This window comes from Chenopodium album, chromosome 20 (genome assembly GCF_948465745.1).
Source record: "Chenopodium album chromosome 20, dcCheAlbu1.1, whole genome shotgun sequence".
Taxonomy (NCBI): domain Eukaryota; kingdom Viridiplantae; phylum Streptophyta; class Magnoliopsida; order Caryophyllales; family Amaranthaceae; genus Chenopodium; species Chenopodium album.
The window spans coordinates 34,021,307-34,035,601 of NC_137853.1; the positions used below are offsets into that span (position 1 = coordinate 34,021,307).

At 34.6% G+C, this 14,295-nt stretch overlaps 2 protein-coding genes across 3 annotated transcripts; both read left to right on the forward strand.

The window, feature by feature from the left end:
- The first annotated feature begins 1,863 nt into the window (after positions 1 to 1,863).
- On the forward strand, positions 1,864 to 6,955 carry LOC145598340 (uncharacterized). Of its 2 annotated transcripts, none has more exons than XM_081654683.1 (9): positions 1,864 to 2,101; positions 3,228 to 3,343; positions 3,522 to 3,579; positions 3,767 to 3,916; positions 5,033 to 5,243; positions 5,565 to 5,610; positions 5,871 to 5,991; positions 6,102 to 6,174; positions 6,546 to 6,955. In XM_081654683.1, the coding sequence occupies exons 1-9, from the start codon at positions 1,987 to 1,989 to the stop codon at positions 6,763 to 6,765; spliced, it is 1,110 nt and encodes a 369-aa protein (XP_081510809.1). In that variant the 5' UTR covers positions 1,864 to 1,986; the 3' UTR covers positions 6,766 to 6,955. The 2 variants fall into 2 exon arrangements, with proteins under 2 accessions (XP_081510809.1, XP_081510810.1); XM_081654684.1 differs by having other exon boundaries at positions 1,965 to 2,101; positions 3,190 to 3,343.
- A 1,516-nt stretch (positions 6,956 to 8,471) lies between these two features.
- On the forward strand, positions 8,472 to 14,203 carry LOC145597378 (DNAJ protein JJJ1 homolog). Its single transcript, XM_081653532.1, has 3 exons — positions 8,472 to 10,303; positions 13,498 to 13,556; positions 13,665 to 14,203. The coding sequence occupies exons 1-3, from the start codon at positions 8,567 to 8,569 to the stop codon at positions 13,720 to 13,722; spliced, it is 1,854 nt and encodes a 617-aa protein (XP_081509658.1). The 5' UTR covers positions 8,472 to 8,566; the 3' UTR covers positions 13,723 to 14,203.
- The last annotated feature ends 92 nt before the right edge of the window (positions 14,204 to 14,295 follow it).

Sequence of the window (14,295 nt, forward strand, 5' to 3'; positions counted from 1 at the left end):
CAAACTAATTAACCTGAAGAGACCTGAATTGAAACTACCCAACTCAAACTTGATGCCAAGCCAATCCCAAATTGACTTGACCCAAAACTCAACCTAACATGATTTTATATTAACACGAACATATATAAACTCAACTTGACCAAACTCGACTATAAATGACTCGACCAAACCCAAATTGGACGTTGGAACTACTCGATTGCCAAATAGCTAATTTATTTTAAGAATAATTAGTTAAGTCAAAACTATGTATCATATAAATAAAGTTCATGAACAAACATTATATAAATAAAATTTTCGAACAATAAGTTCAAATTAGTTCAATTCAAGAAAAATATAAGTTAGTGAAAGTTTAGACTTACCCAAGTTTAAATTAAATGATTTGAATATGTTTTATTGGAAAAAAAATATTAATTTCAATAAAATAAGTTTGCGATATAAAGTCAAATGTGGAAATGAAGTGATTATACGGTCTTAGTGCATGTTCGTTAATTTAATCTTATACAACCAAAATATACTCGAAACCCAAACCTGACTTGATGACAAAAACCACCAAAACTGGTTTGACTCAAAAGATCAAAGCCAAAATACCCAATTTGAGACTCAATTTGGACCTGACACAATGAGTTCAATTCGAGAGTGAAGTGAGTCAAACACTAGCTGAGGTATTGTTGACCTGCTTTTGACTTTATATTTGGGTTAAACTGAGCTGAAAGTTACCTAATACTTGGTGACTTGACCCAATTTTATCTCAAGATCGAACAAATCGAAAATTCAAAGTGACCCGAATTAAAATTGTCTGATAATTGAGTTGTCCCTAGCGAAAAATTACTCAATATATAGCTTAAATGACTTGATTTGGTTTCTACCCAAATTTTCTACATATGAATCATAATAAACTAATTTTTTATTTTTATTTTTTTAAGATTAGAAGGGGAAGGTTAAGGAATTTACACCCTCAAAGTGTCACTAGTAAAAGATCAAATCTCCAACCTAAAGGTTAAAAAGTGCAATATTTCCCATTAGACCAAGTAAATTGGTTAAATAACATAATTGAACCAGCTTGATTGATCATATTTTTAGTTTGTACTACAGGCCTGTTCTCATACGATTATTTTCAGCCCAGTTAAGTTCTAATAAGTTCAGTTCAGTTCAGTCAATGAGAACAGGCCCTACGTAATATGTAAGTATAAATTTCAAATTTTGAGTATTATTTTCATTAATCTTGAATTTCATTAATCAAATCTTATCTCAATAAGATCCAATATATTAATTCTAATAACTTCAAAATACTCGAATGCTCTATAGGAGACACGCTTCAACTTTACTTGAAATCTTAACTAGAAACTTAATCTGACATGAATAATGAACTGACTAGTAACACGACCTACGATTCAAACTTGACTAAAATCTTGACGCAAATCTTTTTTTTTTTTTTTTTTTTTTGAGGGCATCCAAAACTGAACTTGATTTGAAAAAAGTAGATCTAAAATAACCCAATGTAACTCAAACTTGACGTGAAGTCTCAACTCGACTCCACTTAATTCGACCAAACATACTCCATAATACTTGTACCAAATGCGTACACCCAAAATGAACCGACCCAAAATACCCAGCCTAAAACCCGATCCGATCTAAAACTAAAACTCAACAACCCAAAACAGAAAATAACCCGACCCGATTTAAACCGAAATTAGTGGTCCTTAACACACCTCAAAACAAAATATCTTAATCTACATTCTACATTAGTACTTCACATAATCAAAGTACTCTCAAAATCAACGTTTAACAAAACCCACATACGACGCCGTTTAGAAAAAGGCCTGAATCACATCATCGGCGACGAGTAAAGTAATAGCGCGCCCACTTTCCACTTTCCATTTTCTCTCTCTAACGTTTTCTTACAACCCAACCCTAACTACCTACGTCAACTACTCTTCTTTTAGGAGAGAGAAAACTCACAAATTTCCAGACCTTACTCCTCCTTCAATGGCGGAAAATCAAGGAGGTCCCCGCCTCTCTCCTGCTACTTCAATGGCGTCGTCATCGACTTCTTCTTTACAAACTCAAGCTCTATTATCGCATTCTACTCAATCATTCTTCGGTTAGTTTCTTACTCTCTCTTTTAAGTTATCCTTTTACTGGTGATGTTTTGTCGTCGTCTGTGTTTGTTTGTCGATGTTTTTTGCTTGAATTTTTGATTAATTGTGCCAAGAAACTAGTTGAATTCATGAATTGGATGATATTGAGCATTTTGAGGTGATTTTGTGATTGTTTCGTACTGATTTTGTTATGATTGTGCTGATTTTTCTGCATTGTGTTTTGGTAGTTGATTGATTGAATCGGCGATTGAATTGCGTGAGCTTGTTAATTTCAGTGGAATAATTTTGATTGTTGAGCTATTTTCGCAATTGAAATGTGAAGGCATTGAGGCCTGAATTGAAATTGTGGAGAGATGAAGTTAATGGAAATTATCTTGAATTCTTGAGAACAATCATTACATCAAGCACTATGAATTGTCGTAAAGCCGGGTTGAGATGGAGGATAGTGTGGTCACTTGTCAGCTCTTAGAGTTGGAGAAATGTGGATTTTGTATAATTTGGTTTATGTGGATTTAAAATGCAAACATAGCTTGAAAAGTTCAATTGAAAACTGTAAGAATGGAAATGTATGGAGTACATGTAAATTACATAAAGATGATACCGGTATTGTTGCTTTAATGCTTTTATCTAATGAGAGTGAGCAGAAACTGTCTTGTATTGTGAAAACTACCGAGTAAGTTGTAAGCGTGTAAGTATAGTTTGGTTTTGGTTGATTTGTCATGCAGTTAGTAGCGGGTGGCTTGTTCCCAATAGGAGTATATAGGACTTGTTAGTGAACTTATCTTCTTATGTTTCTAAAGTGTTGCTGCGAATGTCATTTGTTTATTTTGTTTGAAATCAAAAATTTGAGATGACACTGTGCCAATCTCAGATGATTGGTGTATCGGTAACTATGCCACATGGTTACTTTTTATAATTTGATGTTCGGTCCTGTTCTGGAAATAATGATAGTATCTTCACTAGCTTGGCACATGATTGGCTTGAACTACCTAAATCTTTGGGGATAAAATATGCATAATTTTTGCTTTTAGTTTATTTTATTCTTTTTCAAAAGTTGCTAAATATGATCGGAAGCTGTTGATGAATTCAGTGATAGGTAATTTTGAGTTCTGCTTTACTTGGCTGTAGTATGGAGAGAATTCTTATGGGGAGCTCTTGCTGGAGGGTTTGGTGAAGGAATGATGCATCCAATTGATACTGTAAAGACAAGAATTCAAAGTCAAGCTATTCTGAATGGATCTCAGGTATGCAAACACACTGTCATTTGAGATCATTTTCATTTCATTTTGTGTATCACATAATAAAGCTTTGTAAAAAAAGATCATAAGCCTGGTTTCACATGTTGATAAATTACAAAATGTCTGTTTGATGAGTGTGGATACATAATTATTAAGTTATTATTAATTATCTATTTACTTGCAGCACCAAAAAACTGTGTTGCAAATGATTAGAACTGTATGGGCTGCTGATGGATTAAGAGGTCTGCTATGTATTGATTTAAATTATGTGTAATTTCTTTGATTTACAGCATTTCATGCTCTCAACCTACTGATAGCTGCCGTAGATGGTGCTAGAGAATATGTCTTGTTTTTTGCTCCTTCTTTACCCTTATCCTTTTTTTTTTTTTTTTTTTTTTTTTTTTTTTTTTTTTTTTTTTCTGGTTACAGGATTTTATAGAGGAGTTGCTCCTGGATTTACTGGGTCTCTTGTAACTGGAGCAACTTATTTTGGTTTCATTGAGTCTACCAAAAAGTGGATTGAAGAATCACATCCTAACCTTGGGGGTCACTGGGCCCACTTCCTTGCAGGGGGCATGGGTATGTCATCGACAGTTTAAATGTTATTGTTGCTTAATTATTGGTATGTGTCGTCATTGGCCTCAAGAAAAGTTTCTTACCGGGCTCAATTAGCTTTGCCTGGATTATTAATCATACATCATACTGGTACAAGGCTATTATTTTAAGAATGAGGTTATTTGACCAATATGTGTGTGTTAGTTTCCCATTAGCTTTTGGCAAAAGGTTTGAGCTACTGCAATAACATCATATTCTAATTTAATGCATATGATGATGGGAATTTTTTTAAGTCAATTAAAAATTCCACGACGAGGTTTATAATAGAGTTATGAGAAAAGAGAATATTGGAAAGCTTAAAGAGAATGAGGAAAGTTTAGAGAGTACAAGAGAAGGCTTAATTATATGGATATGATTCTATGAGTATATATAATACGTGAGTAAGCAATAAAATACAACTAGATACACTAGGTACATTAGCTAGAAAATACTTTGACTATCAACCTAAATGAGTAAATCTTTCACAAACTATAAACAGTAACTTATAATGATAATTATCCTTTAGTTTTGTAAATCTCCAAATAATGGTATGTTTTTCTACACATATAGCCACGGGAACTGTTATAATCCTAAATATACACTTAATCTCTATTTAGAGTAACTATTTTGTTTTGATCTTTTCCAACTATACTTCCTACTAAGTGTTAACTATTTAGTGTTACAGTAGTTGATAGTGCCATAGATGCGGTTTGGGGTAAGATAATGAGTGGTAGTCTCAATGAAGACTTGATTTGAACTACAAGAGGTGTTGTAGCTGGTGGTTCTGACATAGGACCAAAAGCGCTCAGATGTTGAAATATTTAGTGGAATATCTTTTGTCCAGTGCTATAGCTCTTACTAGCAAATTTAATGCTTAATTTGTATGCCTTTCAAGCATTTTGTACAAATGATAGATTTGTATCTGGTGTTTATAATTGCTGATAAAGGTGTAGATCTGAGTATGTCTATAAAATGCATATATTATCTGCATGAATAAGCTCAATGATTGTTGTGCTACTGTTTTGTGTTATTAGCTGAAATGTAGTCTCTTTGATTTTTGTTATACTGATTTTCCATCTTTTATTCTGTAATTTGTTGCAGGGGATGCACTTGGCTCTTTTGTATATGTTCCATGTGAAGTGATAAAGCAACGGATGCAGGTTCAGGGAACGATTGATTCTTGGAATACTGTGATCTCAAAAGCTGAGAGTGGTAAGATTCCTGGAGTGCATATGTATGGTTACTATAATGGAATGTTTCATGCTGGACGCTCAATATGGAAGGAACAAGGGCCAAAGGGTCTATATGCTGGGTATGTTTGCTGTTGGTTCCCTGTAAAAGGTTTATCCAGATCTTATCTTCCATCTAACATACATATAGGTGAAAAATTAATATGCTGATCTACTGAACACTTATTCTCCCCTTCCCAGTTCCCACTAAAAAAAAGACACAAAATTTCTGCTGGAGCTTGTTTGGTATGTTGATGAACGGCAGGCTTGGGATCAATGTGACAACACTGAAACTTCAATGTCCCAGTATCTACTCTTTTGTGTTCATGTACAACTGCGGAATTTCTTCCCAAATTTGTAATTTTACTCTATTTTAATATCTTTTTTACTTGAATATTTGGCAGGTATTGGTCTACACTAGCTAGAGATGTGCCTTTTGCTGGCTTGATGGTAGGCACTTTGATGAAATTCCCTGTTTACATCTTACTTTCACCGTGTCCCGAATTCTTATTACCCATTGGGTAGCAATCTACAAATTGCTAGTTGCTTGCATGTGTGCTATATGTTCTTAGTGTTATGCATATTCAAGTTAAGTGGTATACAAGTACTTTTCAGAAATTCTTGCCAGGTATTGTTTGATTGAAGATTGGCGAAAGTTCACATGTATGGAGCTATGAGAGAGCTAAGTTTTGCTCCATTTTAATTTGCAGGTAATGTTTTATGAATTACTGAAAGATTTGACAGATAAAGGGATGAAGAAGTGGACATGTGATGCAGAATACCAAATCAATAGTACTATGGAGGGATTGGTGCTGGGAGGAGTAGCAGGAGGTATGGATTCTGGTTACTATCTCTACGTTTTCTGTGGTTAGAAGTTTACATGTTACGTCATAATGTCACAACTTTCAGCTCAAATTAGAAACAACTATGAAACTTTGCAGGTTTGAGTGCTTATGTGACGACTCCATTAGACGTTATCAAGACTAGATTGCAAGTTCAAGGGCCAGATTTAAGGTATAATGGGGGTTAGCTACACTTGACTTCTCTTCCGTGCCATATATATACTATGCATAATTACACATGCTTAATCTATTATTAGATCCTATGATAAGTATGTTTCTCTTTTCTTTCTGGAGTGACGCTTATTTTAGGAATGGACCGAGTAAATTGTCACTAGTGCTACAAATGAACATGTTCTTGATATGGCCTTCCTTCTAGATAAATAGGAGGGGAATTTGCAGGTTGGAGGATAATATTTTTGTATGGAGTATTTCTGCGTGATAATCATTCGTAATTTCCATTTCTTATAGACATATCTGTTGTGCTTAGGCTATGTGTTTGATTTGTTTCTGCTTGGGCTATGATTCCTCTAATTTTTCATGTAGGTACAAAGGTTGGTTCCACGCCATCCACCGGACATGGATGATTGAAGGCATGAAGGGAGTGTTCAGAGGTAGCATCCCAAGAGTCATATGGTATGTTCCAGCCTCCGCTCTGACATTCATGGCAGTAGAATTCCTCAGAGAGAACTTCAATAGAGGTTCAGAAAATGAAGAGGATGAAGTTGCAAGCATCTCAGTAGACAAAAAGGGATCTTTGAACTAGGTAGCTTGACAACTCTTCAGAAGACGACATTTTTTCCCCATCCATTGATTTACAGATGATATATTGTTGTATAGATTTACAAATAGTTGACTATAGGTGTAGTTCCTGTTATAAATCTGATTGAGATGAAGGAAAAAGCACAGTGAGGGAGTTGCCCAATTTTGGAATCACAAAAATGAAATTTTTTTCTGCTTTTGGTTGCCTTAACGCTTTATCTTGTTATTTGTGAAGCAAAGGATATTTTCGACAAGGCGATTAAGAGTACACAAAGTGTCATACAAATCATGCATACTAATTTGGACACGGAAAGAATGATTATTACTAATAAAAAGTTATACGGCATTCTCAAAATCTATAAAACATACAAGTAGATGCATATTACCAAGGATGCAAAAGTCTTTCTTGGTATTTATATAGACATATAGTACTCATATTGTCATTATATGATAACCAGAGATTTTCTTGGAGGGACATAAACTTTGGATGGTTTACGGGTAAGAAAATTGATTCAAAAGGCGTATACAAATATGATTGCATGATGCACGCACCTTATTTTTGAATTTATGTGAAAAGTGTAAAAAACAAGATATCACGAAATAATCACCTTTCTTTACATATACAATTTACTTCTAACTAACCAACTAATGTTTTACGTTGTACTCATAACATATAAGTATAATAATTTTTTTTTTTTATCTTAATTAAAAGTGGCATTTATACGCAACAATGACTTGAGTGGGAAATGAAAATAATCTTAATGAATTCGATTTGCAATCTCGGAAAAATGAAAGTAAATCAGATACTAATATATCTTTGTTGATTCAAGTTACATTAAGTAATTACTTGTATTTTATATCTACAAGCCAACATGATTTTTCTTAAAAGAGAAATTTTGTATTCGTATTAACTATCTGATAAATTTTTTTATAAATACAAAGTACATAATAGGCAAACCTAGCTTCAACAACATGATTGTAACAACTAACAAGATGCACATAGTAGCAAAAACTTTAAATGTAGTCGTAGAAGCAAAAACTTTATCATCTAGTACGCAAAATATCATATATAAAACCCAATACTAGAGATTCTGTCGGAGATGGGAATCTTTAACACTTAATATTATCAGAAATCACCATGATTACGTGTCTCAATTTGCATGTGGGAAAATTGTTAACATTAAGATTGCGAGATGATTTTAACCCTTAAGAAACAACTTTGAGATCAAATTTAGCAAAAACTTACAAAAACCACTTCAATTTGTGTGCTATAAAACGCATCGGTTAAGGTCCGAGGTTAATATGGACCTTAAGTCCTTAAGGATCAAATTTGCGGTTAATTTGGCATATAACATAATAAAGTATCAAGATTTCCGGTGTCTAGTAAAATCACCAGTGTCAGATTTCATTTATGATATATCGTGCATCTAATGAAAAATTTTATGCTGATACGGTTGCTAGTCAAAGTTCATGTTGCTATGTTTACTTTGTTAAAAGTTCATGCTGTCGAGACCAATACTCTGAAATTGGAAATGAAGTGCATTGTGGGACGGAAGACCGGAAGTAATTTAGGTACGGAGTACAATTACCTTCTATTTTGTATCGAGTTAAACCTCATTTTTTTATATCGGGATGACTTTTGATTAGCTACAAAGGAGTCGACGAGGCGAATACCGTTGTTTCACCCAAACCTCTACCGAACCTCACAAAGATACAAACCCTCAATTAGTTATACCTCTCTTAACATTCACAACACCTACCTACAACCTACCCATCTCTTCTCCGAGCTCAAAACAAACGCAACAATGGCGGCAACCGAGAAGAGGTGCTATTACGAGGTCTTAGGCCTCCAACAAAGCTGCACCCAAGACGAAATTCGCAGCGCCTACAAAAAGCTCGCCCTTCAACGTCACCCCGACAAGCTCATACAATCCGGCATCGCTTCAGCCGACGCAACCGCCGCATTCCAAGAGCTTGTTCGAGCCTATGAAATTCTATCCGACCCGAAAGAGCGTTCTTGGTATGATTCACATCGATCCCAAATCCTGTTTTCGTCGAATTCTGGAAGTGGTTCTAATTCCAATTCTGATTCCCCATTCCCTGATTTGTTTTCATACTTTTCTCCTTCTTGTTACACTGATTATACGAATCCGAAAACTGGGTTTTACAAGGTTTATGGTGATGTGTTTGATAGAATTTATGCGCATGAAATTAAGTATTGTAGGTTGATGGGGTTGAATTTAGGGTTAGTTAAGGAGGCCCCATTGTTGGGGGATTTGAAATGTGATTATAGTCAGGTGAATGCGTTTTATGGGTATTGGTTGGGGTTTAGTACTGTTATGGATTTTGGGTGGGTGGATAAGTATGATGCTGCTGCTGGGGAGAATAGGAAGTCGAGGCGGGTGATGGAGGAGGAGAATAAGAAGGTGAGGAAGAAGGCCAAGAGGGAGTTTAATGAGACGGTTCGGGGTTTGGCGGAGTTTGTGAAGAAGAGGGATAAGAGGGTGATTGATATGATGGTGAAGAAGGAGAAGGAGAGGGAGAAGAAAAAGGCGGAGGAGATGGCGAAGAAGAAGGAGAGGGAGAGGGAGAAGTTGGAGAGGGCGAGAATGTATCAGGAGCCAGATTGGGCTAAGGTTGAGGAAGTGGAGTTGGAGGATTTAGAGGAGGATGGGGAGGGAGAGGAGGAGAGGAAGGAGTTGTATTGTGCTGCTTGTGGGAAGAAGTTTAAGTCGGACAAGCAGTGGAAGAATCATGAACAGTCGAAGAAACATAAGGAGAAGGTGGCTCATTTGAGGAAGTCTTTTATTGAGGAAGATGATTTCGAGGATATTGAACAGGTTAATGTTGATGGTGGAATTCAACATGAAGATGAAACTGTGGACCCTGTGGCAAAAGATGTGGATGATAAGAATGATGTGGCAGGGAATGTGGACAGTGAGAACGTTGTCGTCGATGATGGTTTTGTGTCTGCAGAGGATGATGTTGATGAGTTAGAAGAGAGGTTTCAGGAAAGTGTTGGGTTTGAGGAGGGAAAAAGTAGATATGAACTCCCTTCTGATAAAGAAGATGACATTGGTGATGATGAATTGAATGATATTAGACAGTCTTTTGGTGAATCCGATGATGAGTCAGTTGATCTTGAAGCCATGATATCTGGTCTCCGGAATAAGAAGCATGTGACGTCAAAGAATGAATCTTTTGAAAGCAATAATGTTCAGAGTGAGGATGATATAGAGCCTATGGAGTATAATAACAAGAAAGTAAAAAAGAAGAGCAGAAGAGCCAAGAAAGAGAAGGACAAACCTTCTCAGGCAGAACCGTCAAGAGTAGGTGATAATGTTACCAATGTACCAGTTATGGAAAACAATGGACTCAGTGCTTCAGATACAGCAAACAACGGGAATGATGATCAAGTTGATCATGACCCACAAACTAGTACCAAGGCCGGGAAAAAATCTTTGGGAAGGAAAGAAAAAGGTACCATCAAGCGAGATACTGAGACAAAACCAAAGAGCTCGTGTAAAGGAAGGAAACAAAAGGTGAGTATTATAACTAGTATTAATTTTTTCCAGTACTTTGTAGCAATTTCCTGCTCATTGTTTGCGATTATCTTTGTTTTCGACATTACTTATATCATGTGCAATTATCATATGCAATAATAATATTCATCTTGGTAAGTTTTATTTTTTATTTTTTATTTTTTTTTCCTTATGTGATATCTAGTTTGTATCCTGAAGTAGTATTTGGTTAGAAGTAACTTGAGAGGTGCAAACATTTGTCGCTGAATGGAGAATAATATTCATTTCTTGAGGAAGATTGGTTGATAGGGAGTAAATATAAATAAAAGATATTCCTCATTGAAAAAGAATTTCAGAACCATCAAATACTCTTTATGACCATAAGATCCACTGAAAGCTGCTTCTCACTTTTTGCACATACCTGCTGGAAGAGTTGCTTCTCTAAATACTATTCCCTCTACTATACTTTCGTTTTTGGATGTCCTAAAATAGTTTTTCCATTTCCTATTATGGTGTTCCAAAATAGTCCCTCCTTCCCACTATACTTTTCCCATTGAGAAAATTTCATTGGAACTAAGATATTTTGGAACATGTATGATTTGCAATTATTACCTTACATTTGTAATTGTATTTTTATTGGAAATTACATGATTCAATGTTTGAGGAAGAAAAAATATTTGCAATTATAATCTTTTTGGAAATTACATGATTCAATGTTTTCGGGAGGAAAAACATTTGAACTCGTACATTTATCCTCATTTATTCCAGAAAATTGCACCCTTTTATGGGAGAATGATTTTTGGTTTTTTTTTGCAAGAATGTTTAGAATGCAACAATAACATCTATACTTTTATCTTCTCCCAACATTGAATAGTGTAATTTCCAATAAAAATACATTACAAATGTAAAATAATAATTGCAAATCATAGATGTTCCAAACTTCTTAATTCTTGTGAAATTTTCATATTAAAGATATAGTGGGACGGGGGAAGTATGATTTACCCACCCTCAAAGGCACACTATTATTATGAGCATATGACTTGCCTGTGTGTAATATGCCCATATTTCTATTTATTGCTTGCTTTATATCCCAATAGTTAAAACGGAAGGAATTGTGTTCTTGACTCACTTGCAATTACTAAATAATAAGGATCGCATTCTGGAAATAATAAGTTCCTTTATTTGGGTCCTCGTTATGTCTTACTAGAGATCAATATTGATCAATGGACTGAAACAAAATAAATGCAACGCTCACCTAAACGGATCGTATAAGGATACACATAATGTGTTAGATCAAACAAAAGAAAAAACGAGCCGAAGTTGGGCTTGGTGTGGCCGACCAAGTGGAGTGGAAAAGGGGAATATTTAGCTACCCTAATTAGAGTAATATGATCATATAGTTGGGATTTGGGAATAAAACATATACACGGTATATTTCACCCAAAAGAAATTACGTATGATATTATTCTCCCTCCTGCTTACATAGCCAATTCTATACTCAAAGAAGGAGGAGGTGGTTTTCTTCGGTCGGCGGAGGTTTGATCTACACCGATGGAATATTTGTAGAGGAGCTTGAGTTACGGTTCTAAATCTCCCAAAATGTCTAGTGTGCATAGAGAAAAATCATGCTACTAAGGTTGTACTCTAATCTATTTTGTGATCCTTTAATTGTATACGCATTTTGATCTTGGTATGAGTGCTGTGGATATGATACATGAAATTTTACTCGGTGTAACTCACATACCATATGGGGTTTTAGGTACTTTTATCAAAATTTTATGTGTCATGTACATTGCACCTTAACCAAGATTAACATGCATATACAATTAAAGGATCATATAATAGATCAGAGTACAAGTGTACAACCTTTATAGCGTGATATTCTTCTATGCAAACTTGACTTTTTGGGAGATTTAGAGCTGCAACCGAAGCTCCTCTACAAATATTACACCGTTGTAGATCAAACCTCTACCTTCTCTTTCTTGGAGAAAACAGTTGGCTATTTGTGAGAGAGGAGACGAAATTATTTGTAGTTTCTTGGGTGAAATATGATGTGTATTACAAGTACTTTTTATTTCCAAATCCCTAATTATATAATCATATTATTAGGGCAACTTCCATTTGGCACACAAAGCCAAACTTTGGCTCGATTTTTTTTTGTTTATTTATTTTTTAAAATCCAACATTTTATGTGTGACCTCAAGATTCGTTTAGGTGAGCATTGTGTTTATTTCATTTTAGCTCAATGGTCAATATTGGTCTGGTCTCTAGTAAGATATAATGAAGACCCAAATAAACGAAGTTATTATCTCCATAATCTCATCCTTATCATATTTAGTATTTGCCCGTAAATCGAGGACATAATTCCTTCAATAACTATGACCAATCTACCACTGCTATAATGTGTAGTATAATGAACTTAAATAGATGATATTTTAAAAATTTATTTCCTCATATGATTTAATTAGTAAAAAGAATATCCTTGTGAAAGGATAAATTTTCAAAAACATATTGATGTATATATGCATAGTTCTAGTTCCTATCCTTTGTTTTTTTTTTTTTCCCCCTTCAAAACTCTTTATTTTTTTTAATTCACTTTCTAAAAATATTCACCAAATCATATAATTGTAGTATACACTTCCTAAAAAAAATTTCACATATTTTCCATATATAAAATATTATTTTGTACTTCCTCCATTTCTATTTAGTTGACACGTTTGATTTAGGCACATATATTAAGGAGGAAGAGAGAGTGAGAGAGAATGAAAAAGCAAGTGGGGTAGCTTGTAAATGCAAGGTAAAAAAGTTACCTCAAAAGGAAACGTGTCAACTAAAATAAAAACTTCCTAAAAAGGAATACGTGTCAACTAAAAAGAAACGGAGGTAGTATCTTTTACTTTTTGATTCGGAACTCAATTTTGGATATAAATTAAGATTCAAACTTTTTCAATTTCATTTAATAATATGAGAATTATTTTTGCTAGATTTTGAATTAACATTATAATTCGTTATAAAATTTTGTGATAATGTGCTTGGCACGGGACTTAATCTAGTAAACTTCCATGCTTTAATGAACATGTCTTACTTTATTACTTGATGTTGGGTTGCTGGATTGATTTTTTAGAAACAAAGCTCTTACCTCTTCTTTATATATTTAACTAGTTAAATACTTAAATTGCATGCTTATACTAAACTTACATTCTGACTTGCTGCAGGAAAAATCTAAAAATCACGAACCTGTCTGTGAAAAATGTGGGGAAGAGTTTGAGTCAAGGTAATAATAAAAATTTACGGTAACACTTGTTTAACTAAACTGTTGCTTTGATGTTTGTTGTAGTCCTGGTTGTTTCAATTATAATGTGGTGCAATCATTGTTTGACAGATCTAAACTTCACAAACATTTAAGTGAAACTGGTCATGCAACGGTGAAAATTAGATGATGAATTGGAAACTGCGTCACACAAACACATTCTTCTCCCTCATATTGGTGGTGCTGATTAGCTGCATGAGGATGATTATTCTACGTTCAAGAATAGATGTTGTCTTGGCCTGTCAATTCTTGGTGCTATATCCACAAAATCTGTTGCATTGGGTTATCTTGCTTGAGTCTCTTCAACATAAGAGAGAATTTTGGATGCAGCCAAATATTTATCATGTCAGGATGACCGGGTTATGTAATTGTTTGCGCTATCTTTGGATGGATGTTCTTTATCTGTATTTTTTGATGGGGCAAGGGAGGTTACCTATATTAGCAAAAATTCTTTGTTCTGTGCTGGAAACAAGAAAGTTAGTAGACAAGAAAGAAGGTGGTAACTCAAAAGGCAAAAAATTTTATACTAAATGTTTACATGGAACTTCATACGAAGTGAAGTATAAATTAAACTGTAAAGAGATATACTCCAATGACTACTTTTTTGCTCAGCTTGTGTATCTCGTAATTAGATATTATAGCTTTAACTGCACTACAGAGGTTTCTTTGCAAGAACAATTGCAGACATACCCAACTTTATGTA

Excerpts from the sequence above, each read along its gene's own strand:
- LOC145598340 (XM_081654683.1), top strand. The coding sequence starts at position 1,987 with ATGGCGGAAAATCAAGGAGGTCCCCGCCTCTCTCCTGCTACTTCAATG. Across the intron at positions 3,917-5,032 it reads CTTCCTTGCAGGGGGCATGG|GGGATGCACTTGGCTCTTTT; the intron begins GTATGTCATCGA and ends AATTTGTTGCAG. Across the intron at positions 5,611-5,870 it reads TGCCTTTTGCTGGCTTGATG|GTAATGTTTTATGAATTACT; the intron begins GTAGGCACTTTG and ends TTTAATTTGCAG.
- LOC145597378 (XM_081653532.1), top strand. The coding sequence starts at position 8,567 with ATGGCGGCAACCGAGAAGAGGTGCTATTACGAGGTCTTAGGCCTCCAA. Across the intron at positions 10,304-13,497 it reads GTAAAGGAAGGAAACAAAAG|GAAAAATCTAAAAATCACGA; the intron begins GTGAGTATTATA and ends GACTTGCTGCAG. Across the intron at positions 13,557-13,664 it reads GGGGAAGAGTTTGAGTCAAG|ATCTAAACTTCACAAACATT; the intron begins GTAATAATAAAA and ends ATTGTTTGACAG.